Genomic DNA, 27,739 nt, shown 5'->3' with positions numbered 1-27,739 from the left:
GTAATGAAGTAATGCCTAGTTATCAAGAAAGTCATATTAAAGCATCAAGTGTAAATATGGTACATACTCCAGAAATTCAGGTAGATAAAGATATGAATAAATATGAAACTGTTTGTCAAGAAGAACCATACATGATAGGTTGTATTTTTAATGAACTATTGGAGGAACAAGAGAATACTCCACCTACTGGATATGACTTAGCAGAAATCCCAGGTAGCACAGAAACGTTGAAATAACGTTACAAACACGTAATACCTTAACGTTGAAGAGACATTGAAATTCAACGTTGAAAACACGAAAAAATGTCCGCCGTTTCCACATTATTTTCAACGTTGAATAATAGTTGAAAAAACATTGTAACAACCATTATTTTCAACTATAAATAGTCGTTGAAAGCACGTCGTGACAACCATTATTTTCAACTATAAATAGACGTTGAAAGCACGTCGTGACAACCATTATTTTCAACTATAAATAGATGTTGAATTAGCCGATACTTTTGAACCGGTACCTTATCAATTACATGGTAATATTTCTAAAATCATTTGAAAAGAGATGAAAATACGAAATCATATTTCCATTTATTTACATATGATTTCATGTAACAGAAATATTACCGTGCAATGCGGTACATTGGTAAGGTGACATTAAAAACACACAATAAAAAACATATTACTTCATCTCTTTTCTGTATAGGGCTACTTTTTATAGAACTAGAAAGAAAAATAAAAATCTCAGTACCCTTTTTGAATTATTTAATCATTATTTAAATGATTCAAAAAGGGTATTGAGATTTTTCTTTTTCTTTCTATTTCCATATTACTTCAATTTTGATCCACAAAAATTAGTATGATAAAAGTTTGTTTAAAAAACTGAGATGGTTACAACCAAATTACCATGGTAATTTAATATGCTCTGCCAAGCTCAAAAACATTTTATGTCTGTAAGAAACATATCTAATTTAAAACTATTATTTCAAGAATTCAGCAGTTGTTTAAAAATCTTGAATTTTTAGTATGATAGTTTCATCTGTGAGTAAAAATAGCTCAATTCTTTCTAGCAAATAATATAGATCATCTAAATTTTTACTTGACATTTATGCCAGGTTTAAACTATGCCAATTGGCAAAACAATAATAATTGTCTTCTTAAACCGTCAGCTAATGTTGTCAATTAGTTTTTATTTAGCCATGCCTAGATGATGGTTTTAGAATTAAAAGATTCAATTGATATTTTACACCAGCTGTACATTTCAGAAGACAATATTATTGTCTTGCCAATTGGCATCGTATAAACCCCCCTACATTTTAGTTTTCAGGTATGATGATAGTTTGTGATTTATGCAATAGACAAACAAATATTTTATTACAGTGTTTCAATAGAAAGGAACTTTCAAAATAACTTTCCACTTTCATTTCATAATACTTTATATTTTATTAAATATTTGTGTAAAATAATATAAATATAAACATAAATATTAATGTGTTTAATATTTTATTTTAAACCTTAATATTTTTAATTACCGACAAAATTAGATTGTTTTTTTCTCCACTGAAAATACTCTGACTGTCGCATATTTTAGCCAATCCTTAATAGCGTCTTCAATTTGGGTCTTAATGCCCACAGTCGACCCACAAGATTTTTTGATAGAATCTGAAACATAAGGTAATATAAATTTTAATGAGAAATGCTATCAATATGAAAGCAGATGAAATTTTGCCATCACATAGGAGTTATTATTTGATACAGGTGTTGCATGGTTAAAAGGGACAAAAGGGATAAAGGGACAAGTACAAAAATTTTCTCAAGTGCACATCTAATATTTTGTTATACACATTGATATTTTGAATCACAAGGCGAGGTGATGACTGTTTTTTAGATATTCGTTTAAACATTCAAATGGACTAAGAATAAAGTAAGAATATTGGGTTTCCAAATTTGAAGCATCGATGTTTTCAAACATTGATGTATCGATACCCATCCCTAGTGGCGAGCAACGCAGCAGCATCCCAAAGGCATTCACCTGGAGAGAGAGTGAAACGGAGCAGTCAACCTGCGCAGGCGCCGCAAGCAATCTCCTGCGACTGCACCACTACTTCTCAAGCTGGCAACAATGAGAGTGAGTGAGAGGCACGCGTCCCTTCCACTCGGGCATGGTTAGCCTGCCTAAGAGCGAGAGAGACAGACATAAAAAGTGAAAGGCACGTGTCCCTTCCACTCGAGCACAGTTAGCCCGCCTAAGAGCGAGAGAGACAGAGCGAGAGAGAGAGAGAGAGTGTGAGAGAGAGAGAGAGAGAGAGAGGGTGAGAGAGATAGGCATACACTCCGGTTCATGTCTTGCTCTTCTATTTCGCTTAGGCGCCTGTATACATCAAGTTTACATGTTGCCAGTTGATTATAAAACGATTGTGTATTTCTAATATGAAATTCAGTGCGAGATTCTTTGTATAAATTAATGTTTTTTTTAAATATAATTCTTTGTATAAAAAAATGTTTTAAATTGTTACTATTATTTCATCCTTCTTCTTACTATATGAATGAATATTCACATTAAAATTATTCTACCACTCAAAGTCGTTGTCACATAAAACTTTCGCCCGTATACTGACTTTACAGGCAACCATGCAATTTTTGGATTATATGATTTATTGTTATTGTTAAAGGAAAGATTTATGATTTATTGTTTAAGAAAATATCTCAATTTAATAATATAGGCCTACTTACAGCAGGCTATGAATGTAGAATTATGTAGGTGTGCATTGGTGTAATTTCAAATCATGTAAGAGTGGGAGTTTCAGAAATGAAGCAAATAACAAAGAAACATTTTATTATATTATTATATGACTATGATAAGCAAACAGTAAAATATGCTACATAATTACCAGAGTAAAATGAACAATTTGAAATTAAAAGGTTTCACAAATTAATTACAATCAGTAGGCTACGGTAATTATTCAGTAAAAATTAATTTCAGCTGATAACAATCTCATATTTCTACAATAAAAGTAGGTAAATAAAATGAATTATGTGGACTCATAACACATACACAGGATTATTGAATATGTAATGATAGCAATATACTAGGCATTCTGATAACATTTCAAATCATGTAAGTGTGGGAGTTTCAGAAATGATGCAAAGAAATCTATGAAGAAACATTTATATTAATTGTATTATAATTATGACCATATATGATAAGCAAACAGTAGAATATATGCTAAATAATTATTATATTATTGTAAATTGAACAATTATTTATTTGAAATGGAAAGGTTTCAAAAATTAATCACGATTCAGCTGATAGCAATATCATATTTTTCAAAATAAAAGTAAGTACCACCTAAAATAAATTATGTCATTTCATGATGATAACACAGATTATTAATCATTTGTTTTTATTCTTTTTTGAATAAGGATTAATTTTTTCTTCAACTATGATTCTTTATTTTAGATGCTACAAAGTAGGTCTAAATTTTCAACTAGCATAGAAACTATCACCGTATACTAGGAATATAACCAAATTTGTTGTTTTATTTTTGGTCAAATAAACTGATCAATACAGAAAAAAATATTGGAAATGCATGTAAAACAAAAAGGTTTCTTCAAATTAATTGATAGACTAAAAATGTTTGACTTAACTGTGAAATGGTATTTTATTTCCTTTAACATGCCCATTCTTGCATCCAAATGCAACACAATACATTACCATTTCTCGGTCGTATTTTTATTTAATTCTACACATTTACGACAAATACATCACAATATTTAAGAGAAAAGGTTGTGATCTAATACTGATAGCCCTAATACTCATTCAAATTCGTTTTTCAACTTTAAAATGAATAATCGTACTCAAGAGCAGCAACAACCTGCTTTAATGTATGAGTACGAGAGAGAAGGGAGTTCCACACGATAGGCCTGTCTCACTCACTCCGCCTTACACACTTTTGGCTGTAGCTTAGCTTTGGATAGCCCGTTCCAGTTGTGGTTAGTATAGAGTTCACTGGCCCATACACGTATGCTCACCCGAGGCAAACGTACGTGTGTACACCGTTTAAAGCCTTGTTTAGAGGCCGTGGAATTGGAAATATCTGGAACTAAAAATATCAATGTTAAATGTCCTATGCTTGAAAACTGTTGCTGGGTGGAATTCCGAATATTTGTCAGACAGCGGAATTGGAAATATCCGGAACTCGAAATATGTTGCTAGGCGGGAGTATCTGGAACTCAAATTATTTGTTTGTCAGATGGCGGAATTGGAAATATCTGGAACTCAGAATATTAGTGCCAAAGTGGGAGTACTGGTAATGTGTTTGTTATTGAGAAATGGTTCAAGTCTGACTCATTTTCTGGAATGATATGGACTAATTAGCCCACTTAGGGTAATTCATAGCTCATTATATATTAATTTTGAATGGAAATATTGGACTTGAACTTCAAACAGTAGAAACAACTTGGCTGATCTTTTTGGACTTGTTTTTCATTATCAAAATTTGGAAATAGAATACTTTTGGACCTGGTCTGTCGTTCTTTTTCAATTATATTCATTATATTCATACATATTATGCAAGCTTTCAAAGTCTGTTACCTGTTTCAACAAAAAGACCGATGACTGTTGATGTGTTGATGAATTTATTTTAGGTTAACTATAGAACCCTTCATTTGTTTTGCGATCAATTTGTTTCATCCCACATCTACCCAGTCTCGCTAATAACGATCGATATTGTGAACTCGATATATTTCCAATTCCACATACTTCCAATTCCACCAGCTGACAAGATATTTTGAGTTCCGCCAGTCTGCACGATATTCGGAGTTCCGCCTGTCAACATATTCGGAGTTCCATATATTTCCAATTCCGGCCAGCTGCAAGATATTTTGAGTTCCAGATATTCCCAATTCATGCGACCCCTTGTACACACGTCCGTACAGATTCGCGCGAACAATCGTATGCACACATGCCTCGACATTCACTGTACGTCCTTGTGGACGCGTTCCATGTATGCCTCGGCATTCAAAAAGCTATCTGATTTGCAGACGACACGAAGACAATGATGTATTTTCCACATCATGACAACAATGGCGTCATTCCATCATTGAAGATAATTATTACAGAATGCAGCTGTATCATTTATTTCAATGACTTGTATAATAAAATCGAAAATAAAACTTAACAAACGATGTTGGTGGGTTGAACGATTGTAGGTTGAAGTAAGGAAATAAATTATTGCTACATGACATAAGATATGATATTGTCAATTCAAACTTTATTAGGATGTCAAAACATTATTTTGTTAATATACTGAATCTAATTCAACTAGTTATCCAAGCAAATGATACCATCATGAGGGAAGCAATTACTTTACAAGAAAGATTGGCCCTAACTTTGAGATTCTTGGCATTAGGCAATTTATTTGTTGGTTTCCAATATCTATTCTGAATCTCAAAAAAGAAAATTTCTACAATAATTCTAGAAGTTTTGATGACTTAATTAAAGCATTTAACACTGTCCTACAAAATTGACAGTCTTCTTTAACGAAATTAGCCATAAATTGAATCAAATACTGAATTGCTGCCCATTTTAAACTAACTCTGCTCATACACATGACAAAACAAGATTCTCCAAAAGATTAGATTCAAGATTTACCTTTGGAATACTAGTTCAAGGTTTGAATAAATCTCTATGGATAGCCTAGCTATCTAAAACATATAATATCATATTGAAGATTACAATTTTAATTACCAACTCTGATTGATAACATACCACAAACACAAGATGATTTGATAGCCACAGTAAGATAATATTATGTGAGCTATACTTTTTTGTAGGAATCCTGTACAGAAGCTATTTTCACTTAAATTATGCAGTTCTTAATTTGTTAATCATTATACAAATTATATACTCCATGCCTGTTTCTATTTAAATATTTGACAATCCACATATCCTACAAAATTACAAAAATCCTACAATTTACAATTAGTTATTGGATCACAATTTGATTTGTCATTCATTAACCTAATTCATTGGGATTAGGTTATGACGCCTTCAATGTTTACGTTTTGCCTCACCCGTATGGCAAAATCGCGTCCACACGTACGTTTTGCCTCACCCGTATGGCAAAATCGCGTCCACACGTACATTCAATGCTCGCCCGAGGCGCCTTTGAGCACGCCAAAATACCGACAGGGTTCCGGTTCGCCCACATGCCTCACCGAACAGTGTCCAGACGTGCGAATGCAAGCCCATTCACGTATGCTCACCGAGGCAAACGTACGTGTGTACACCGTTTAAGAATTCAATGTTCTCAATTTTCGCGACTTTGCTTGCTGGGGCAACTGATTATTAAATATTTTCATGTTTAAATGGGTATATATTTATGTTCAACTTATATATTATGTTTCCCTTGGGATCTATTTCGTGTACCACCTTGTGTACGGCAAGATTGAACAGCAATACTAACAGTGCATCTCCCTGTCTTACGCCTTTAGCGACGTGGAAACTTCTACTTAATTTAGGCTACCTTCTATAGTGAGGTCCACGTTATAATGACAGTGGTTAAAGATAGAAGAATAGCGATGCCGATTCTCTGAATTAATGAATCATATTTCTACACTGTTAAAAACATAATTGGCACCGTTGTAGACCAAGAAAAGGATAGTACCACCGGCTTTGTCGAATGATAGACAAAGATAACAAAACCAAAGTTGATCAAATACTGTCATTATAACGTGGACCTCACTATACCAGGACTCTGTGTTATAATAATGGACTAAGGTTACATTGGCAGCACTGCTTACAGCAGGACACACAAAAGTGATTAGCAGTAAAATGTGATCTGAAGAACTCGGTAAAAATGCTTAATGACAAACTGTACTATTTTATAATATTTATGAAGTTATGTGTGAAAACAATAAATAGCAATAAAGTTCAAGTGTTCGTTTATTCACTCAACTACAACATGGCGCAGTCGTAATGAACTTCGTGGTAACAATTGCCATCTGATTTGGTTAACCTAAAAACTAGGTACGATTACAGTTCCCGCGGATATGGATGGGCGACTACCAGAATCGATGTCCTTCCAAGGAAATTTGGGGGAAAACTTCAAGAAATTTTATCAAAGTTTTGAAAACTATTTAATAGCAACGGAAAAAGACTCCAAGTCGGATAAGGTTAAAATAGCCTTGTTTTTGAATCTAATTGGTTGTGAGGGGGTTGACATTTTCAACACATTCAAGTTTGTAAAGTCTGAGGACAAAGAATCTTTTGCAAAAGTAGTGCAGGAGTTTCAAAAGTATTGTGATCCACGCACTAACAAAATATATGAACGGTTTGTATTTAACAGTCGTGCTCAACAAGATGGTGAACCTGTTGAACATTTTATAAGTGATTTAAAAAAACTAATTCAATCGTGTGAATATGGAGACCAGGAGGAATCCATTCTAATTGACCGTATCGTCTTGGGGGTGAGTGACAAGAAAGTGCAAGAACAATTACTATCACGTCGAGAATTTGAACTTGGAGGGTGTCATCGATATATGTAGGAGTAATGAACAAACAAAGAAACATTTGCAGGAACTACGCAGGGGGGTTAATGACCCAGCTTGTACCGGTGCTGTGGATTTCGTCGGGAAGAGTGATAAAAACGGTCGCAAGGACAGTGTAGGAAGTAAATGCCAAAAATGTAATTTAAAACATTCATTTGGGAAAGTGTCCGGCGTTTGGTAAGTCTTGCTTTAAGTGTGGAAAACTTAATCATTTTAGTAGTGTATGTAGAGTACGAAATGTCAAAGAAGTTTGTGGTACAAAGCATGAATCAAGTTCAGACGACAAGTTATTTGTTGACAGTGTAAGTATAGGTGAGGTTAGTCATACAAACTCGAAAGTGTGGACTGAAATGTTGACAGTAGAGGACAAGGATATAGCATTTAAGGTTGATACTGGATCAGAGGTGAATATAATTCCAAAGCATATATTCCTCACATTGTCAGGTAAATTGTCATTGGTAAAAACAAATATTATTCTAGAGGCTTATGGAGGTGAAAAACTTTTTCCTATAGGGTCTGTCCAACTTAAATGTGAAACTAAAGATAAGTTTGTTGTGTTGGATTTTCTAGTAGTGAACAAGAATGTTCGGCCTATTATAGGTTTTACCGTCTTGTTTTACTTTGGGGTATTTAACAAAGACATCTGATAGTATTGAAGTTAATGAAAAACAAGAGTTTCTGATTCGGCATAGTTTTTTGTTTGAAGGAGTAGGAATGTTCAAAAAGGTAGCCTATGTCAGATAAAATTGAAAGAAGGTAGCATTCCAGTGGCAAAGCCAGCTAGACGATTGCCGTTAGTAATAAAGGAAAGATTGAGTAGGAAACTGCAGGAGTTGGAAAATGTAGGTATTATTGTTAAGTGTGAACAACCTTCTGAATGGGTGAATAATTTAGTAGTGATTGAAAAGCCAGACAAGTCCCTACGTTTGTGTTTAGATCCTCATGAATTAAATAAGTGCATAAAAAGAGAGTATTTTGAATTACCTACTCTTGATGAGGTAACAAGTAAATTGGCTGGGAAAAAGTATTTTACAGTGTTGGATCTAAAAGATGGGTTTTATCAGGTTCCATTGGATGACTATTCCAGTAAATTGTGTACTTTTGCCACTCATCAGGGTTGCTACAGATTTTTAAGGTTACCCTTTGGTGTTAAAATAGCTCCTGAATATTTCCAAAAAGCTAATCTTGAGAATTTCGGTGATATTGAGAATGTTCTGATTTATTTTGACGACATTTTAATTGCAACAAATAGCCTAGAAGAACATGATAGAGTTTTGCAAACAGTTATGGAGAGGGCAAAAGAAAGGGGTGTAAAATTCAACAGAAATAAATTACAATATAAGAAGTCTGAAGTCAAGTATTTAGGTCACATATTTTCAAAACAGGGTATCAAAGTAAGCGAGGATAGGATTAGGGCGATCAATGAATTGAAAGCTCCTAAGAATAAAAAAGAATTACAACAACTAATGGGAATGATTAATTATGTAAGGAAGTTTGTTTGTCAACTTGGAGAAATGTCTAGTGTATTGTGTGAATTACTGAAAAAAGATGTAGAATTCCAGTGGTTAGAAGTGCATCAAAAGGCTTTGGAAAGTATCAAACTAGAAATTAATAAAAACATTACATTAAGTAATTTTGATCGAAAAAAGGGAATTGTCATTCAAACTGATGCTTCAAAAAATGGAATAGGATGTTGTCTACTTCAGGAGGGGTTACCTGTGTCATTTGCTTCAAGAGGTTTAAATGAAACAGAGAAGCAATATGCCATTATTGAGAAGGAACTTCTGAGTGTAGTTTTTGCTGTTAAAAAGTTTCATAATTTAATATATGGATGTCCAATTAAGATAGTGACCGATCATAGGCCAAATGTTAGTATTATGAATAAAAGTGTTTCCCAAGTGAATTCACCTCGATTACAAAGATTGAAAATGAAGTTAATAAAATATGATTTAAACTTTGAATATTGCCCAGGAAAATATATGCATGTAGCAGATTTGCTTTCTCGAAATTTTAGTAGTGAAGTAGAGTTAAGTGATCCAGATATAGTTGAAGTAGTTCATACGGTGTCAAAGTATATAAGAATGAGTGACAGAAGAAAAGAGGAGTTTAAAAAATGCATTAGTCAGGATAAAGAGTTGCAAATAGTTATGACGAGTATTCAGGATGGATGGAAAAAAGACAAGTGGGAAGGGGAAATAAAAGTATTCTTCCAAATCAGGAATGATTTGTATGTTCATGATAATTTAATGTTCTATTTTGATAGAATTGTAGTACCTAAAGCATCAAGATTAGATATGTTAAAGTTATTGCATGAAGGGCATTTTGGTATTACTCGTACTACAGATAGAGCACGAGAGATTTTGTTTTGGCCAGGTATGGCAAAGGATATAGAAAAAATGATTGCAAGATGCTCTGTGTGTGAGCGATATAGATATGCAAATATTAAAGAACCAATGATTTGTCATGAAATTCCAGATTTTCCATTTCAAAAATTGGGAACTGACATAATGGAGTTCAAAGGCAGGGCTTATTTAGTAGTTGCAGATTATCTTACTAAATGGCTAGAAATTGTCCCTCTCAAAGGTAAACAAAGCTCTGATGTAATCAATGCTCTAAAAAATATTTTTTCAGTTTTTGGTATACCTGATATTATTGTGTCTGATAATATGCCTTTTGCATCATATGAATGTAAAAAATTTGCTGTAGAATTTGATTTTAAATTTCAAACGTCAAGTCCAGGATATGCTCAATCAAATGGATTAGCAGAGAGATTTTTTCAAACTGCTAAAAACATTCTGAAAAAATCAGATGATATAAGTGTAGCATTAATGGAGTATCGTAACACACCAATTCCAGGATTGAACAGATCTCCTGCTCAACTGTTGTTTTTTAGAAGATTGAAAACTAAATTACCAGTTGTTGAAAAACAAATGTCAGATCATGAACAGTTTAAATTGCATTTGCAAAATAAAAATAGGAAAAGCAAAGATTACTATGATGCACATGCAAGGGCTAGGCCAGATTTCAAAGAGGGGGATAGGGTAGTCCACAGAAGAGGAAAGGAGTGGCATCCAGCTACAGTAGTATCAAAGCATAGTTCGCCCAGGTCCTATATTATAGAGTCAGAGTCAAATGTTTTGCGTAGAAATAGAGTTGATTTAAGGAGGTCCAGAAGAGGTGAAATAAATAGAGATTACTGTAATAGGGATTCAAGTGAAGAGAAAAAGGATCAAGTCCAAAGTAATGAGTCTCAACTAGAAAATGATGGTGACATAGTAGAGAATAGGCAAGTAGAAGACCCTATGAATAATAATGTGGATGAAGAGTATAATAACTCACGTCCAGTAAGAAATAGCAGATTGCCTAAAAAGTATTCAGATTATGTTATGTATTAAGTGTTATGCATTAAGTATTATGTACTAAGTTAAGTAAGCATAACCTTATGTTATGATTATAATAATGTTTATTATATGTATTAAGTTAAGTAAGCATAACCTTATGTTATGGTTATAATAATGTTTAAGTTGGATAGTTTCTATTTTCAAAGGGGAAGATGTTATAATAATGGACTAAGGTTACATTGGCAGCACTGCTTACAGCAGGACACACAAAAGCGATTAGCAGTAAAATGTGATCTGAAGAACTCGGTAAAATTGCTTAATGACAAACTGAACTATTTTATAATATTTATGAAGTTATGTGTGAAAACAATAAATAGCAATAAAAGTCAAGTGTTCGTTTATTCACTCAACTACAACAGAAATAATATTAGAAGTTAAAATAGTAGCTTATTTTCCTAATCTTTAAATTGTTGATAAAACTTAACTTTTCTAAAATCTATCCATTGTAGTGTAAAGAATTGTTTGCTTGTGGTATATTTTTTCATCATGTATTACATATTTTAATCATGTCTATTTTTTTCAGGTATTATATTAGGTAATTAGGTTTTTCAGAGCAATTTTGTCCCATGTTCTCATCTTTCATTGCATATCGTGCCATAAGCCATATGTAATTAGGTTATAGTTTTCTTCTGGGCTTTTAACCCATTTTGCATTTTATTTTGTTTGCTGTCCAATACTTTGGATTTTTGGTAGACAAGTAGGTGTGATTCTTTTAGAGGTGTGGGCGTGAACCACATACGGCTGGACTCGATTATCTGACCTACTTGTTTGCGATATAAAAACTTTAAGACTGCAACAACAAATGTTTGTAAAAACTTTTGCATACTTTTGTTTTTGTGGTCCGATACTAGAGTCTGCTATCACATTGCCTTACAGACATCTAGGAACTCTCCACCCAGTCACAATAGTCAACATATTTTTCCTTCACCAGTTGTTTTTGTGGGAGTGATAGCTCACAATTATAACAAATTAGAGTCATACTTGGAATTTACAAAATTCCATAGTAGTATATTTTTATTAAATATACTTCCTAATGAAAGTTCAGTACTGACATGTAGGATAGGCTCTAATTAATCTTTCTCTTCTTGTATTGTTTTAGGAAATTTATTTACCCAATTTCTTTTTCTCTTGTTTGTATTTTTTAGGGAACTTATTTACCCATTATTCATCTTGATCATCTTTGTATTATAATCTTGAAATGTTTGTATTTATTATACAGTCTTTAAATTATAAATTATTTACAAAATAAATGGTTCAATTTAGAACATGCTGAAATCCATTCTTATGTATAAATTCTTTTGTTATAATAAATAAACTTCAAAATTTGAAAGTATAAATGAAATGTTATACTAAATGATAATGAAATGCAGATATATTATGAAATGATTGTGAATAGAAGATCAATTGTCTGAAATTATTGAAATATGTATTGAAATTATTTTTTGTTGTGATGATCTGATGTTTTTTTTTTTTACAATTTTGATAATGAAATGTTATACTAAATGATAATGAAATGCAGATATATTATGAAATGATTGTGAATAGAAGATCAATTGTCTGAAATTATTGAAATATGTATTGAAATTATTTTTTGTTGTGATGATCTGATGTTTTTTTTTTTTACAATTTTGATAATGATACAGGATGTTATGAAATTCTATTTCTATTTTGAAGAATGGATTAAATTTTGATATTTGAACAGTGAATAAATGGAAATGAAATTTTTTTTATATTGAAATTTATAATTGATATCTCCATATTTCACAATTTATGTATTGCTGACTGTATAATAAGATGTTAACAAATTTCAATTTTATATTGATTATATACTTAAAAATAATTTTCATGTGTATTAGATTGTATTGATAGCCTAATCAAGATTTTCTTTTTAGTTTATAAGCATTTTAAGATAACAGGTACAGCACAGACATTAACATTGAAATAATTATCACGTGAATCTCGAAATCGACAACAAGTGAACGCCATGAAGAGTGTTAAGAACATTTGGGTGATTTTCGAACTAGTGTGACTCAACTACGCCTAAATCTACGCTGATGCCTACACTAATAACTACGCCAATGTCAACGCCAATAACTACGCCAATATTTACACTAATATCTACGCCAATAACTACGCCGATGCCTGTGCTGATGCCAATGCTGATGCCAATGCCAATAGCTACGCCAATGCCTGCGCCAACGCCGATGCCTGCGCCGATGCCAATGCCTGCGCCAATGCTGATACCAATGCCAAAATCTACGCCGATGCCTGCGCCAATGCCTATGCCTGCGCCAATGCTGATGCCAATGCCAAAATCTACGCCGATGCCTGCGCCAATGCCAATGCCTGCGCCAATGCTAATGCCAATGCCAATATCAACGCCGATGCCAATGCCGACACCAAAGCATACGCCAATAGCAATGCCAACGCTTATTGCTGACTTTGTATCTCAAACTTCAACACTACTACATTACCTGGAGGTAATTGCCATCCATGTTCACATTTGCAACTTTGCATTCAAAATAACAGTCACAGTATCATGAAAGAATTGATTCAAAAAAAATCCTCTCCTAAATTATTCCTGTATGCAGAACTCTAAACCTTGAACACTGAAAGTATCAAAAAACCAAACCTTACCGTACCTAAATTAATCCTCACCTAAATTAATCCTGTATGCAGCGTCTATCTCTTTTCCGAAAAACGAATTACATTGTCATTTCAAGCCTGAAATGTACATTGTACAATTACAAATATGATACAAAATTTACGTGACTCTGTATCGAGTTTGGAATGCAGCTGTCTACTACAAGCATGAAGCAATGCTAACTGAGATGTCACCTGTATCGAGTTTGATATGCATCAGTCGACTACAAGTATCAGCCCAACACTACAAGTATTCCGATCAGCCCAACACTGATGTCATCACACTGGAGTCACACTTAACTGAAAATCATACTGAGTGCCTTAACGGACTGTTTTCCAAAATGTGCATCAATAAAATCAACCGTGTCAATAGTGAAAGAAATGAACATTTTTTGATTTATTGAAATTTTATGTGAAAATTAAATGTAACAATTCATCAATTCATTAAAAAAAAAAAAATAAAAAAATAAATAATAATAATACATTTTTCATTCAACATACTAATTTTTTATGCAATAAAAATTGAATTTTTCTATCTATTAAATTTATGTGCAATTTCAAAAAACTATTCTTTACATATTAAACTTTCTGTTGAGATATTTTCCTTTAAATTATAAAGCTAAATCAAAAGTAATTTTGATATTCTATACTTTGAAATATTGTTTGGAAACATATAACAAATGCTATTGATGAATTTTTATAATAATTTTCAATTATAGTTGACATGTAATGTTTTTATAAAAAAAAAAATTGTTACTGTTCTCGAATTTACAATTCAAAATTTTCATTAGGGTCAATGTAAATTTTTTTTCTTTAAATTTTCAAACAGTAAAATTTTTTATGTCAAGAGGGGGGTATTGTAATATTACATTTTTTCTCACATTGGAATCGAATCTTCAATTTGAGATCTATGAAACTTTATAGTAAATATCAGAGTCATCGATATTCGGACAAACTTTTCGACTGAGAATTTTTTATCGTAAATGATTGTTGCATTGTTCCATGGTGTCACCGAGGCTGGGTTAACAGAATTAATAGATAAATGGTTTATTTAAATAGAGATGATATATAAAAATTTAAAATAATAGTTTCAAAATAAAGTTTTATTGAGAACAAATATAAAATGTGAATTCTAAACTTGTAATTTATAATTTTTTGGTGACGTGTCCATAATGTAGACAATGATTTTTTGAGGTGTCTCTGTTCTGACTTGTAGCTTTTCCTGTGGCTTCTTTCTCTCTAGAAAAATGGCTGGCTGTGTGTGTTGTAAATTTTTGCTCTCTGAATAATTTTCTATTTAAGTGAATTTATTAATGTTTTAAATTGAGTTTTAAACAGTTTATAGTGTTCTATTTTGTCCGTATATTGTTATTTGTGTATACAAGCCAATAGCCACTGTTTTTCAATTATAATCTGGATAAGTACCCTTAGCTCGTAGTAACTTTAAATGCTTAGGCTTGTAATATATTGTTCTTTGTGTATCTGTGTATATTGCCAAAATTCTTTTGAAGATTATAAGTTCATTTGCTCTGAAAACTGGATTTCTCATTCATAGGCGATAGATCCATTCATAATTTATCAAGAATCTATTACGTTGGAGCCGATAAATTTCCTTAGGTTAATAGGTGGAATGCTATTCCAACCGATTTAAGGAAAAATTGGTAGCACGGCATTACATCAATTGAAATTGGTTCTGAGCTGAGATTGTGCGATTGGAACAGTTTGACCTAAGATTTATAAAACTGAGTTTAATGATGGCTTCAGGGATTTCTTCTCATTTTATCTCTATGATAGCCTATATGTATTAAAAATTGAAATACTATCAGGATTCAATAATGAAATAAACACGTACATCTATTTGAATCAATACTTTTATTCATGCTTCAATTAATTTTGGATAAATTATTAACATCAATTGAAATCGGTTCTGAGCTGTGATTGGACGACGGTTGCAACAGTTTGACTTGGGTTTTGTAAAACTGAGTTTTGAGAATCTCCGCCGGCCAACTGAAGCTTCTAAGATGTCGGTTCACATTGCGAGTACACCACAATCTGAAAACTGTAAACAAAAGTACATTAATTTCAACTGAAATATATTATAGTGAGGTGAAATCTCCCAATGAAAATGTTCATGGTAGAGTACTAGTTTCTAGTAGAGTAGAGTGGTATAGCATCGTGGAATATTACTCTACTCTACCACTTGCCTTCCCTCACTCTACTCTACCACTACTATGCTAATGAAAACAGTCTCGAGCTATAGTGAGGTCCATGTTATAATGGCAGAATTTGATTAATATTGGTGTTGCTATCCTTGTCTATCATTCAACAAAGCGGATAGCGCTATCTCTTTCCCCGCTTTGCTCTGTTGCCAGATCATCTTTTAACAATGTAGAATTCATAATTAATTAACAAAATATTTCATCTTAATCATGAAAATGCATTATGAAACTATTTGAAATATATAATTTCTTGCTCAATAAAATATAATAGATTTTTTAAACGAGAATGAACAGTTACATCAATAAACCTATATGAGCTACCGTCTATAGAAGGCAGATGGGAATAGAGAATGCATTTATTCAAATGCTAATTAATATAGAATTATTATTTAACAAAAAACCCAAATCAACGCTGTAAATCACCCCAAAGACTTCTGCTACTGCAGACATTGACAACAGGGTTAACAGCTAGATGGAAATTCGATGAGAACTACTATCCAAAAAACTACTATCCATTTTTGGATAGTCTGCAGTAATGTCTGCAATGTCTGCAGTAAAAAAGTAAATTCGTATGGCTTTTGTTGGTGGGGAGTCCCTTGCGGGAAGGTCCCACCGCCTGAATATATAATTTAAGCCGTCAATGGGCCTTAACGACTGTCATACTTCAGCCGGGACCGACAGTTTAACGTGCCCATCCGATAACACGGGAGTGATCTGGTTAAAAAACTTTTGGTTATGAGAGGGGTTCGAACCCGGGATCTCTGTGCTGCTACGCAAGCACTCTATCCACTAGACCACGGATCACTCCAATGTCTGCAGTAGCAGAAGTCTTCGGGGTGATTTACAGCGTTTATTTGGGATTTTCATTAAATAATAAGTCTATAGAAGGCATTGACGAGACAGAGGATCGGCAACGGTCTTTAACAATGTAGAAAAAAATATAATTAAGTCTATCAGTCGACAAAGCCGATACCGGTAATGCTATCCTTTTCTAGTTCCACAATTAAAGTTGTCAGGTCACTTTCTACAATGTAGAGATATAATTGAGAAATTATCCAATCTAATTGATGAGAATTCATTATCCAATCATTGGAAAATACATTTCCTTGACAAATAAAATGTATTTGATCATTTCAAACAAGAATGAACAGTTAATATTATCAAATGTCAACAGAAAAATAGATGACTAAATTAATTAAATATTAGCCTACTGATAATATTACGGATCTACTCACTGATTCGCAACATTTGAAGCAAAGTAAGTAAGGGTGTTCTTGAACCTATTGTAAGAATAAGTAGACCCACATCAAAAATAAAAATGAACCTCTGGTAAGCAATCCAGACTGCGATTTGAGTGACATTATCCTGAAAAAAAGAGAAAATCTTGTATAAGAAGACTAAGAATTAGTCAAAATTGATACGATAATACAGAAATAATTTTTATTCAATATGAATAATTATGCCTACAGTACTTCAATCAACTTCTCAACTTTATAGGTACACAAAGAAAATGTATTTTTCCTACAGTTTCGTTGAAAAGTGGCCATTGCTGCACTGATTACAGAACGCAAAGAATCACTTTTCCGCTCTAGTGCGGGAAAAATTTTTCTGCACTCCAGATTTGCAACATGGCAACGCAAAATACTTAGTAGGTTATATGGAGCAACAGTGCAGCAAAATCAAAATGAAGTTGGTAACAGTGACTGGGCTGCTATAGTGAGCAGTGGTGCAACGAAGCACCACGAGCACCTTATTCATTATATATTATAACCAAGGACAACATTTTTATTCAATTTGACAATAAATTAAGGTTTTTATCAATAATAAAATTACAAAGAAAAACATTTGATGCATTTCAGGCAATTTTACCCATAATTACCCACTTTTCATATTAAATGGTAACTGTAGGAAAAACTTAATGTGAAATACGTGTGCAAAGTTCCTCTGCTGCACTCAAGAAACCATTCCGCCCTCGCCTACGGCTCGGGCGTAAACGTTTCTTTCGGTGCAGCAAACTGTCACTTTGCGCACTAGTTGCACAAATAACTATTATAGAACAATTTTATTTATTTATTTATTCAGCGTATGGCAGATACACAACAAATATATAGCTCATGAGTCTCAAATGCCTAGATATCCACTGTACGTCATTTCCAAATCCTTTGAGATGTTGTGTAGTTTTCGTCAGGAGACATTATTATAATTTAGTGTTGTTTTTAATGTTGCTAATAGTGAAGTGTTGTGTTTCTTTTCTGGCTCAAAATTTTGCAAAATTACTAAAAAAATTTCAATCTGAAGAGATTTGAGTGAAATATTTTTGTTTTTAATCAGTTTTTAAATAACAAAATTCAAAATTTTCAGTTTAGTCTTTACCGGTAGTTCTGAAGTGGAAATTGGACTTTTTGAAGTGAAAGTAAATCTTAACCTTATTCTTTTTGACACTTGTATTTGTAAAAATTTGGGAGAAGACAGTCCTGTTGTCTTCTCCCAATCATATTATATTCATTATAATTATGATCTGTAATGACAATGGAATAAATAAATAAATAATCAAACGAAAATCCACAGTCGAATGCTGTAAACTTTGATAAAAATCTACACATGAAAATTGAAGATATAAAAACACTACTGTTGAGAAACGTTTGGGTGATATGTATGAATGGGATTTAGAGATATATTTGATAGAACTTCAATAAAAATAAAATATATCATCACTATTGAAATTGGTAGGTGTTGGAGCAATGAATATTCACATCAGTATTTGAATTTGATTTTGATTCAAATTTTATTAAAACAATAAGCAAGTAACACGTGCTTCTCAAAGGGTCTAATTCAAAACTTGATTCACTGAAATCTTGGAGAATTGAAAATAACCATTTTTTGTATAACCATTTTGTTTATAACCATAAATTGAGTATAACCATCCTCGGTAAATTGGGAATCTATATGCAAAATTTCAAGTTAATCATTCCAGTAGTTCAGACGTCGTGATGATGCGTCATTCGTGAATTTTCTATCCCGTACGTGTGGTCAATAATATTCTTTCATTTATATAGATTACATTACCTACATAATTCATAGAATTATGGGAAAATTTTTTTTATTGCGGCTGAAGAAAGAATCAAGAATGCCAATCTTTATGTTCAATCAAGAATATGGTATACGGTAAGTTAAACTACAATCGACCCACATTAAAATTAATGTAAAATCTATTTTTATTATAATTCATTTTTATTCATTTACCACGTGTGCTCCATAAAGCAGCAAACCGTTGAAAATTACTCCAATTCCCACAATTGATCCAATTATAATCAAGAAGAAAATGGAACCTGGAAGGAGAAAAAATTTAAAACTATATTTTACATCATTCAAACTTATTATAGGATTCAATCATAGGGAAAAAAACAAGTAGTTTGAGTTGTTTTTAAATAAATTATTGTGATGATTATCAGGCAATACATTAAACATTGAATACTAATAGTGAATGATATTCTATGAGAGTGATATGAAAGTGTCATTGTAAACCAAAAAAATCACCAATTATGGAGGAAGCATTATTACCTTTGATTATTGTTGAAATAATTATTGTATTCAGAAAAAAACAATCTCAGCAGAAATAATATTCAAATTCAAATAATACCGTTTCTTTTATTCCTTCAGGTATTCACAGCGAAACATGAAAACAACTCAATTATACGGAATTTCTCCACAAAGACCGAACATCTGCGTGTAGAGGAGAGTTCCATACACAACACAAGCGATCACAAAATAAAATAATTATAATAAAAAAGATGAGCTTGAGAATAAAATAATAATAATAATGGATTCAATACGAATTCAAATAATAGTATAATAAAAGAAATAAAACTTAATTATTAAGAAGTTAAGATCGTCTTAACCTTATTCTTTTTTGAAACTCTTATTTCTGAAAATTTGGAGAAGACAGTTTTGGGCTATGCCTGTTGTCTTCTCCCAATCATATTATATTTATTATAATCATGATCTGTAATTTCCAATGAAATAAATAAAAGTACGGTACAGAATAACAAAATAATATGACTTCAACATTGAAAAAAATAATAAATCATTTAAAAATTGATGTAATCCTCTGGCTTGAGGAATAAAATGAAAACTAACAAAGAATGAAAAATCAGTGATAACGAAGGGAGAATAACCTTCAAATTTCATTAGAATATTGTTGATTATTCTCTAACAAAAACATATTATTCAAATTCCCTTCAATTCAATTGGAATTGATCATTCAACAAAATCAATATTTAATTTACAGATCAAAAGTGTTAATGAGATATTGCAATTATTTATTTGGATTTTTGTTTAATAATACCGTAATTATAAATATTCAATTTCATGGAAATGGGATTACCCATAATAAACACAAAAGCAATACTGATAATGAATGGGAATTTGTCTTACAAAACTGATAATATTGAGAAGTGGAAGTTCATTTTTTAATCAAACATAATCATCAATGACGTTCATTTTTTACTGCAAAAGACCCACCGATAATATTGGGAAAATTTCTTTGAATGTTCTAAAATTATATCATACGTTTTTCTGTTTAGTAGCAGATTTGATGTTGCAAATATCAATATTGATTAAAGGATCTTGAAATTTCCAAAACCACTAATCTATTGAAATAACAATATAAAAGATTTCGCTGTAACTACAAACTTAATTAAACATAATATTAGATGGACAATGGGGTATCTACTGGAACATGTTCCTTGATATTCTTAATAAATGAGTGATTGTGACATTCATAACCTAACCTAACCTAACCTAACCTAACCTAACCTAACCTAACCTAACCTAACCTAACCCAACCTAACCTAACCTAACCTAACCTAACCTAACTCCAATTATCCGAATTAATGGGGACCGGGACCCATTCGGATAATCAAATATTCGCATAATTGGAGTTTTTTTTAAATTGCCATTGGAGAGAAAAAAAACTACGTTTTGATATTGCACTATTTTTTATTGAATTGAATGAAAGAAACATGATATTTTCACATGTTTTACTAAACTGACTTCGCGGAGGGAAGGACAATAGTGAGCGAACGCAAAAAACACTGGTTTTGGGGGGGGGGGAAGAAATTTTGGACAAATTTTTTTCTGAAAGTGATTCGGATAATCGGCGATTCGGATAGTCGGAGCTCGGATAATTGGAGTTCTACTGTATTCATATTTGTTACTAGCAGGTAACCCGTGCTTCGCAAGGGTCTATTTTGAAACTTGACGTAATGAAATCCAGAAAAATTTAAAATAGGCCTATAAGAATCCTCGGTTGATTAAGAATTTATAAGCAGCATTTCAAGTAAATCAGTCCAGTAGTTCAGAACTGATGATGTGTCAAACATAATTTTCCTATCGTACTTTACACCTGTATACGTGTATAATCCAGTTCTTTAATATAATAAATTTTTTTAATTCTGACCATATGATTTGGTGATTTTTTTATGAAATCGTATGTACTATTAATGAAGTTTGAACATTAATTCTGAAAAATCTAGAAGGAAAATTGAAATTTGGGCTTCCAGGTGCACGAGATTGATATTTTTAGAATCTATGTTCAAAATTAGAAGATCTAAATCATTCCGTTTTTCCGGTATGCAATCCACAAGTTGACATGTTTTGATGCGAACAAACGAACAAACGAACAAACGAACACACACAACCCTACTCTCTTATTATATAGATAATATAGCATTGTAAATTTGATATAGTAATCGCATTTTTATAAGCGTATATTGTAGAATAAATTAGGAAGTCAGAAGCAAATAGTAAATTACAAACCTATAGTGAGGTCCTCTTTACAATGGCAGTGGAGGAAGATAGGAGAACAACGTTGCCGATTCTCTGTCTTCTATGGACGGTAGCTGATACAGGTTTACTAATGTAATATTAACTTTTTATTCTCGTTTAAAATAATAAATTATATTCCATTAAGCAAGAAATTATATTTTTCAATTATTTCATTATGAATTTCCACAATCAAGACTAAATATTTTGTTAATTAATTACTAATTCTACATTATTAAAAACCGATCTGGCAACAGAGCAAAGCTCTTCATAATATGTTAGCTTCATAAAGCTTTTCATATAATATGTGAAATTTGTTGCATAATTAGCTGTTGTACTGTAATTTATTGTAGATTCGTGTATAGACCAGAATGTATTGTGACTTGAATAAATAAATTTGAATTTGAATTTGAATTTGAAAGCGAGAAAGAGATATAGCGCTATCCGCTTTGTTGAATGATAGACAAGGATAGCAATACCATTGCAAATCAAACACTGCCATTATAACGTGGACCTCACTATCACTATAGATCACATCCATCCTCTAGCTAAATTCATGAAATCATTATAAATAAAAATGTTTGTATTATCTTTCATCCCCTTATCATATCCTAGACATAAAGTAGGCTACTTCTAGAACGTTGCATTTAAATAAATAAATTATTAAATGAAAATCCCCCTATCATATCCTAGGCATAAAGTACTTCTAGAACGTTACCCTTGAATAAATAAATGATTAAATGAAAATCCCCCTATCATATCCTAGGCATAAAGTACTTCTAGAACGTTACCCTTGAATAAATAAATGATTAAATGAAAATCCCCCTATCATATCCTAGGCATAAAGTACTTCTAGAACGTTACCCTTGAATAAATAGATAATAAATTATATTTAAAAATGATTAATAATTTATTGAATGAATAAAAATAATAATTACCTCCTCCAGCCACAAACAGGACTCTGTGCACAAGTCTGAGAAGATTTTCGTTGAAAATAATATCACTAAGTATAACTGCAGGTCTTAGGGCATTCCAGTGGTCATACAAAGGATCTTGAAGAATATCCGAATCATACACTCTATCATTCCCATCTTTAGCCAGTTTGTTCTTTATCTGATTGTATTCTAAATTTCTCAAAATGGCTTCCTCCCTTGCAAACCCTGCTACAGATTTTATGTATTCCACTTTTGTGGGACTGAGGTCTGCTGTATTGTAAAGGAATCTGTCTAAATGCTCGTCAGTGCTGTTCATACCATGCCATAAAATACATTCGAAGCAGATTAGACAGATTATCTGAAATAAAAATAATTTCATATTAGAATAACTAGCAGTTCTGTGAACAGTTGACCTCGCGCTCAGTAAGTTAAATTGACCTGTTGTTATGTTTTCTCAAAAAATAATAAATAATTTATCAATTTGAAATGTCTGGAATCCTAAATAAACATAGAGCTTTCTGTCCTATCGTACCGTGACGTGTTGTCCCGGAATGTGAGTGTGAGCGCTGTTATCAGATCTGGCTGCAACTGTCTACAACGTTGATGGAAAGATACATTTTCAAGATGTTCGATGTTTTTGAACGGGTAGTAGGCTATTATAGTCCACTAGACAGCTGATTTATGATGAACAGTTCTATAGTCTGATTTTTACTTTATGGCGTATGAAGGAGGCTCCTTTTTCCTTTCATTATTATCCTTGAAATGCAAAATTTCCAAAAACCTTGTATATACGTCGACGCGCAATTTGAAAGGGAACATACCTGTCAAATTTCATGGAAATCTATTACGGCGTTTCGCCATAAATGCGCAACATATAAACATATAAACATTAAGAGAAATGCCAAACCGGCGACTTGAATCTTAGACCTCACTTCGCTCGGTCAATTATTATTGAATATTTTTTATGCTACAATAAACTATAATGGTATTATTGTTGGTTATCCATACTTATTTTCACTAATTTCTATTTATTTACTAGCAGGTAGCCCCTGCTACGCATCCAAGGGTCTAATTAGAAACTTAAAAACTGGACCCACTGAAATCTTGAAGAATTTGAAACAGGCCTATAACCATCTTTGTTAAGTTATGAATCTATATGCAAAATTTCAATTCAATCAGTCCAGTAGTTCAGACGTGATGATGCGTCATTCGTAATTTCCCATCCCGTAAGTATACAGTATAAGCAATACACCAATATTAATACTATTGACAATAATGTGAATATTTTTTAATAAATTGTGAAAAAATATTCAATAGTTTTGCTTTGAAATGGTGGAAAAATGACTCATAATAAATATTGAAAAACGATAAAAATATTGTACTTACAAAATTAAACCATCCAATAGCTAGAGTTCGCATTCTTGAAGAACACTTACAACCCTCATTAGGAAATTTTCTGAGATTTTCTTCTGTTGTGTCTTGAGATTTTTGTTTCGTCATTTTCCTATAAGAGAACATACATTTTCCTACAGTTAAGTTGAAAAGTGGCCATTCCTGCACTGATTACAGAACACAAAGAATCACTTTCCGCTCTAGTGCAGGAGAAATTTTTTGCACTCCAGACTTGCGACAGCAAGATAATACACGCAAACTTTCTTTACAAACTTATAACTGTCATTCAGATTTTCAAAATTCACAAACTTATGATAAGTTTTCTGCAACGCTTTAAACCAGTCCGAAATACACACTAGACTGGGAACGTAATAGAACAGAGACGAAAACGCTACTGAAATCATAGATACTGCGATACTGATTTAATTGTTCAGTTTGATAATTATTGTTAAGTTTAATACCGATAGTAAAAAGTGAATATCACTTGAGTTAAATGATTTGAGACTGTCTGTTCAGCAGTAGTCGAGCTACTCTCTGATCTCTGATTAAATGCCGCAATTTTTTGATAATTTATAAATGAATTTACAAGGAAAATACACATTCAAAATTCCCCCACTTCTCCTTCTCCTTCTCCTGCTCCTCCTCCTCCTCCACAACCTCCACTGCATCCACCATCTCTTCCACAACCTCCTCCTCCTTTTTCTCCTCCACTTCCTTCTCCAACACCTTCTTCTCCTCCTTTTCCATAATTTCTCTTACATTTTCGATAAAAAATTATAACTCTCTCTCTCACTACCATTCATTTTATCCTACTCCTTTCACTCTTTCTTCTTCTTCTTCTTCTCCTTCATTATTTGGATCTTATTTTTGTTATACAATACAGTATTAGAGTATCATTGTTATTGTATAACACTGGGGAATTCAAGCACTTATTATTGTTGTGAACTGGTAGAAAAAAATTGAACTTTTAAAAGTAGATTACGGTATTATAGTGCTGAATTCATAGATCATAATAGAGTCTTTAATAATGATATCAGAAATTAGAGCAAGGTCCACGTTATAATGGCAGTGGAAGAAAATAGGAGAGCAGCGTTGCCGATTCCTTGCCTTAATAGAGGATATAGCATATACCGGTATATCTGATGTAATATTAACTTATATTCTTGTTGAAAATGATCAATAATTATATTATATTGGTAAAAAAATGAATGGATCAATAATAAGTTATCATAATTTGGATTAAATATTTTGTTACTTGGTTATATTTCTACATTGTTGAAAAACGATCTGGCAACGTTGCGGAGCTAGATAGGATATCTCTATATCTGCTTTGTCGGATGATAGACAAGGATAGCAGCACCAATGTTGATCAAATACTGCCATTATAACGTGGACCTCACTATAGGTCATATAATAGTATGTGCAAAATTAATAATATTGATAACAAAATCAGAAAATTAACCCCAATGATGTGGAATACAGTGAATATACGGACCCTGATAACCCTAGAATTTCAAGGTCAATATCTTCAATAAATAGTATGAGAAACAGTTTTTTGTTTGATAACTAATTTAGCCTATTGTTTTCTCTCTACATTTCCCTTTTAAGAGTGGGATTTTAACCAGAGCTTGAAAAACATTTCAATAAAGATCCATTTATGCAATGAAGCAATTATTCAAAACGTCAGGACCCAGAGAAAAATTAGTCATAACAAGAAACTCACTCTATTAACCTCTATTAGGGTCAAGACACTTTCTCAAATTATCCCTGTTTAATTATTTGTTTTTTTCCCACTTATTACTTTTAGGACTTTTTAAAATCTTGTACCAAATTCTTGAAGTCCTCTGCATAGAAAATCTCGCCTAAGAGCTGAATTATATTTGATCATATACCGTATCATCTATTTACATTTATTCGATGTTGTAATTGTGCGAATTAATAAATAAATAAAATCGTTATTGAAATAGAATTTATAAAGACTAATTCATAATCATTATTAGAAAAAAATCCCAATAAAATGCTGTAAAACACCCCAAAGACTTCTGCTACTGCAAATATTGACAACAGGGTAAACAGCTACCGGTAGGTGGAAATTCGATGAGCGCTACCATACAAAAATTATTTGTCAGCCCGGGAATTGGGATTTTCGTTTAATAATGATTATTGATTAATTAGCATTTGAACAAATGCAACTCCCAATTTATTTCCAAACTAATACACTTGACCTTCAATTTTCAAAAAGGCCAAAAGCTAGGCTGATTCAATTTTTCAATCAATCAGATAACCATTTATGATGAAAAATGGTTTCAACTAGTATAGCCTGGTACTCTGTAATATATACTATTACAATCTATACTAGGCCAATATAATAAAGGAAAGAACTGGCTTATAAACATACGGGATAGGAAAATTATGTTTGACGCATCATCACGTCTCAACTACTGGACTGATTAACTTGAAATTTTGCATATAGATTCTTAATTAATCGAGGATGGTTATAGGCCTATATTCAATTCTCCAACATTTCATTACGTCAAGTTTTAAAATAGACCTTTGGGAAGCACGGTTTCCAGCTAGTATAATCGAATGGCTCCCCGGAAAAACGTTACAAGCGCAATTTTCAAGAACTAAAAACACGTTTCAATATTGATTTTTTGGATATTTTAAAAGTATTTTTAAAATTTCTCCAACCAATAACTACTAGTAAAAGTTATAAAATCTATCAATATATGTCACTACATGATAGGCAAGAGCACAAGGAACGTTTTTCCATAGAAAAATCTAGTATCGTTACTCAAATTTTCGCGCTTGTAACGTTTTTCCGGGGAGCTATTATGAATCAACATCATATTTTGCAGTTATCTGTGAAAATTGAGTACAGTAATTCATTCATCTTTATTGTGATAATTCAATGAGATTTAACAGTCCATTATAAAATATACATTTTGTTAATAATTGTGAGATCCTATTATTTGATAACAAAATTACAAATTTAATCAAATATGCAACATATATGCAAAAGGGCTTCAAGCCTGTTGTTCCTTTCCTAATCATTCATATTTATTGAGAATGATATTGTATGTATAAATGTATGAATAAATGAAAATAAAACAGGAAAGACAATAGATAGGTGGTGGATAGGATAGGCAATAATTAGATTATTGATGGATGAATCATTATTAATTTGTTCTCAAAATCATATTCATCTATTTCTACATCATGCTTATTAACTTTCGACTTTTTTACGAACGTACAAACGTTTATAAAATTGATGATTATAAGAAGATAAAAGGAATTATAATAAAATCACTTTTACTTGTATGGGCTACTCTATTAAAATTATTTAAAACAATATAAAAACGTGAAGTACCTTTTTATTTGAAACATTTAAAACTTTAAAAAATATCAATTTTTGTAGTTATTCCTAGAAAACAATTCAAGGGATTGTATTATTCGTAGTACCGTAGGCTATTCATTATTCCACAACATATATATAGTACAAAAAACAATCTAAGTTTGTAAATTTAAAATTGTGATGTCTAGTCCTGTAGAACATTAAACTTGATGATTATACAACGATTGAAAGAATTATAATTATATTCTGTTCTATTATTACACTTCATACATTTCACAACTTACTGTTATTGTTTATAAAAGTTGTGATAGCTATAGTGAGGTTCACGTTATAATGGCAGTGGTGAAAATAGAACAACGTTGCCGATCCTCTGTCTTGTCAATGCCTTCCTTGGAGGGTAACTAATACCGGTTTATTGATGTAATATTAA

At 32.1% G+C, this 27,739-nt stretch overlaps 2 protein-coding genes across 2 annotated transcripts; one reads left to right on the top strand and one right to left on the bottom strand.

Annotated features, from left to right (window-relative positions):
- The first annotated feature begins 330 nt into the window (after nt 1-330).
- On the top strand, nt 331-11,261 carry LOC120355692 (uncharacterized protein K02A2.6-like). Its single transcript, XM_039444324.1, has 2 exons — nt 331-342; nt 9,829-11,261. The coding sequence occupies exon 2, from the start codon at nt 9,836-9,838 to the stop codon at nt 10,934-10,936; it is 1,101 nt and encodes a 366-aa protein (XP_039300258.1). The 5' UTR covers nt 331-342; nt 9,829-9,835; the 3' UTR covers nt 10,937-11,261.
- A 4,177-nt stretch (nt 11,262-15,438) lies between these two features.
- LOC120355691 lies at nt 15,439-24,106 on the bottom strand. Its single transcript, XM_039444323.1, has 5 exons — nt 23,949-24,106; nt 22,566-22,920; nt 19,048-19,133; nt 17,040-17,169; nt 15,439-15,644 (listed from the first exon to the last, which is right to left on the bottom strand). Exons 1-5 carry the CDS (start codon nt 24,078-24,080, stop codon nt 15,469-15,471), a joined length of 879 nt encoding a protein of 292 aa, XP_039300257.1. The 5' UTR covers nt 24,081-24,106; the 3' UTR covers nt 15,439-15,468.
- Between the last annotated feature and the right edge of the window lie 3,633 nt (nt 24,107-27,739).

Source organism: Nilaparvata lugens, unplaced genomic scaffold (genome assembly GCF_014356525.2).
Source record: "Nilaparvata lugens isolate BPH unplaced genomic scaffold, ASM1435652v1 scaffold4253, whole genome shotgun sequence".
NCBI classification, from domain to species: domain Eukaryota; kingdom Metazoa; phylum Arthropoda; class Insecta; order Hemiptera; family Delphacidae; genus Nilaparvata; species Nilaparvata lugens.
Note: the sequence above shows the minus strand (reverse complement) of the source record. Positions and strands in the feature narration are given on the sequence as shown.

Coding starts and splice junctions, on each gene's coding strand:
- LOC120355692 (XM_039444324.1), top strand. CDS start 9,836: ATGTTAAAGTTATTGCATGAAGGGCATTTTGGTATTACTCGTACTACA.
- LOC120355691 (XM_039444323.1), bottom strand. CDS start 24,080: ATGTTCTCTTATAGGAAAATGACGAAACAAAAATCTCAAGACACAACA. Junction 19,134..22,565: donor CCTGTTTGTGGCTGGAGGAG/GTAATTATTATT, acceptor TTCTCCTTCCAG/GTTCCATTTTCTTCTTGATT. Junction 17,170..19,047: donor TGCTTTATGGAGCACACGTG/GTAAATGAATAA, acceptor TCTTTTTTTCAG/GATAATGTCACTCAAATCGC.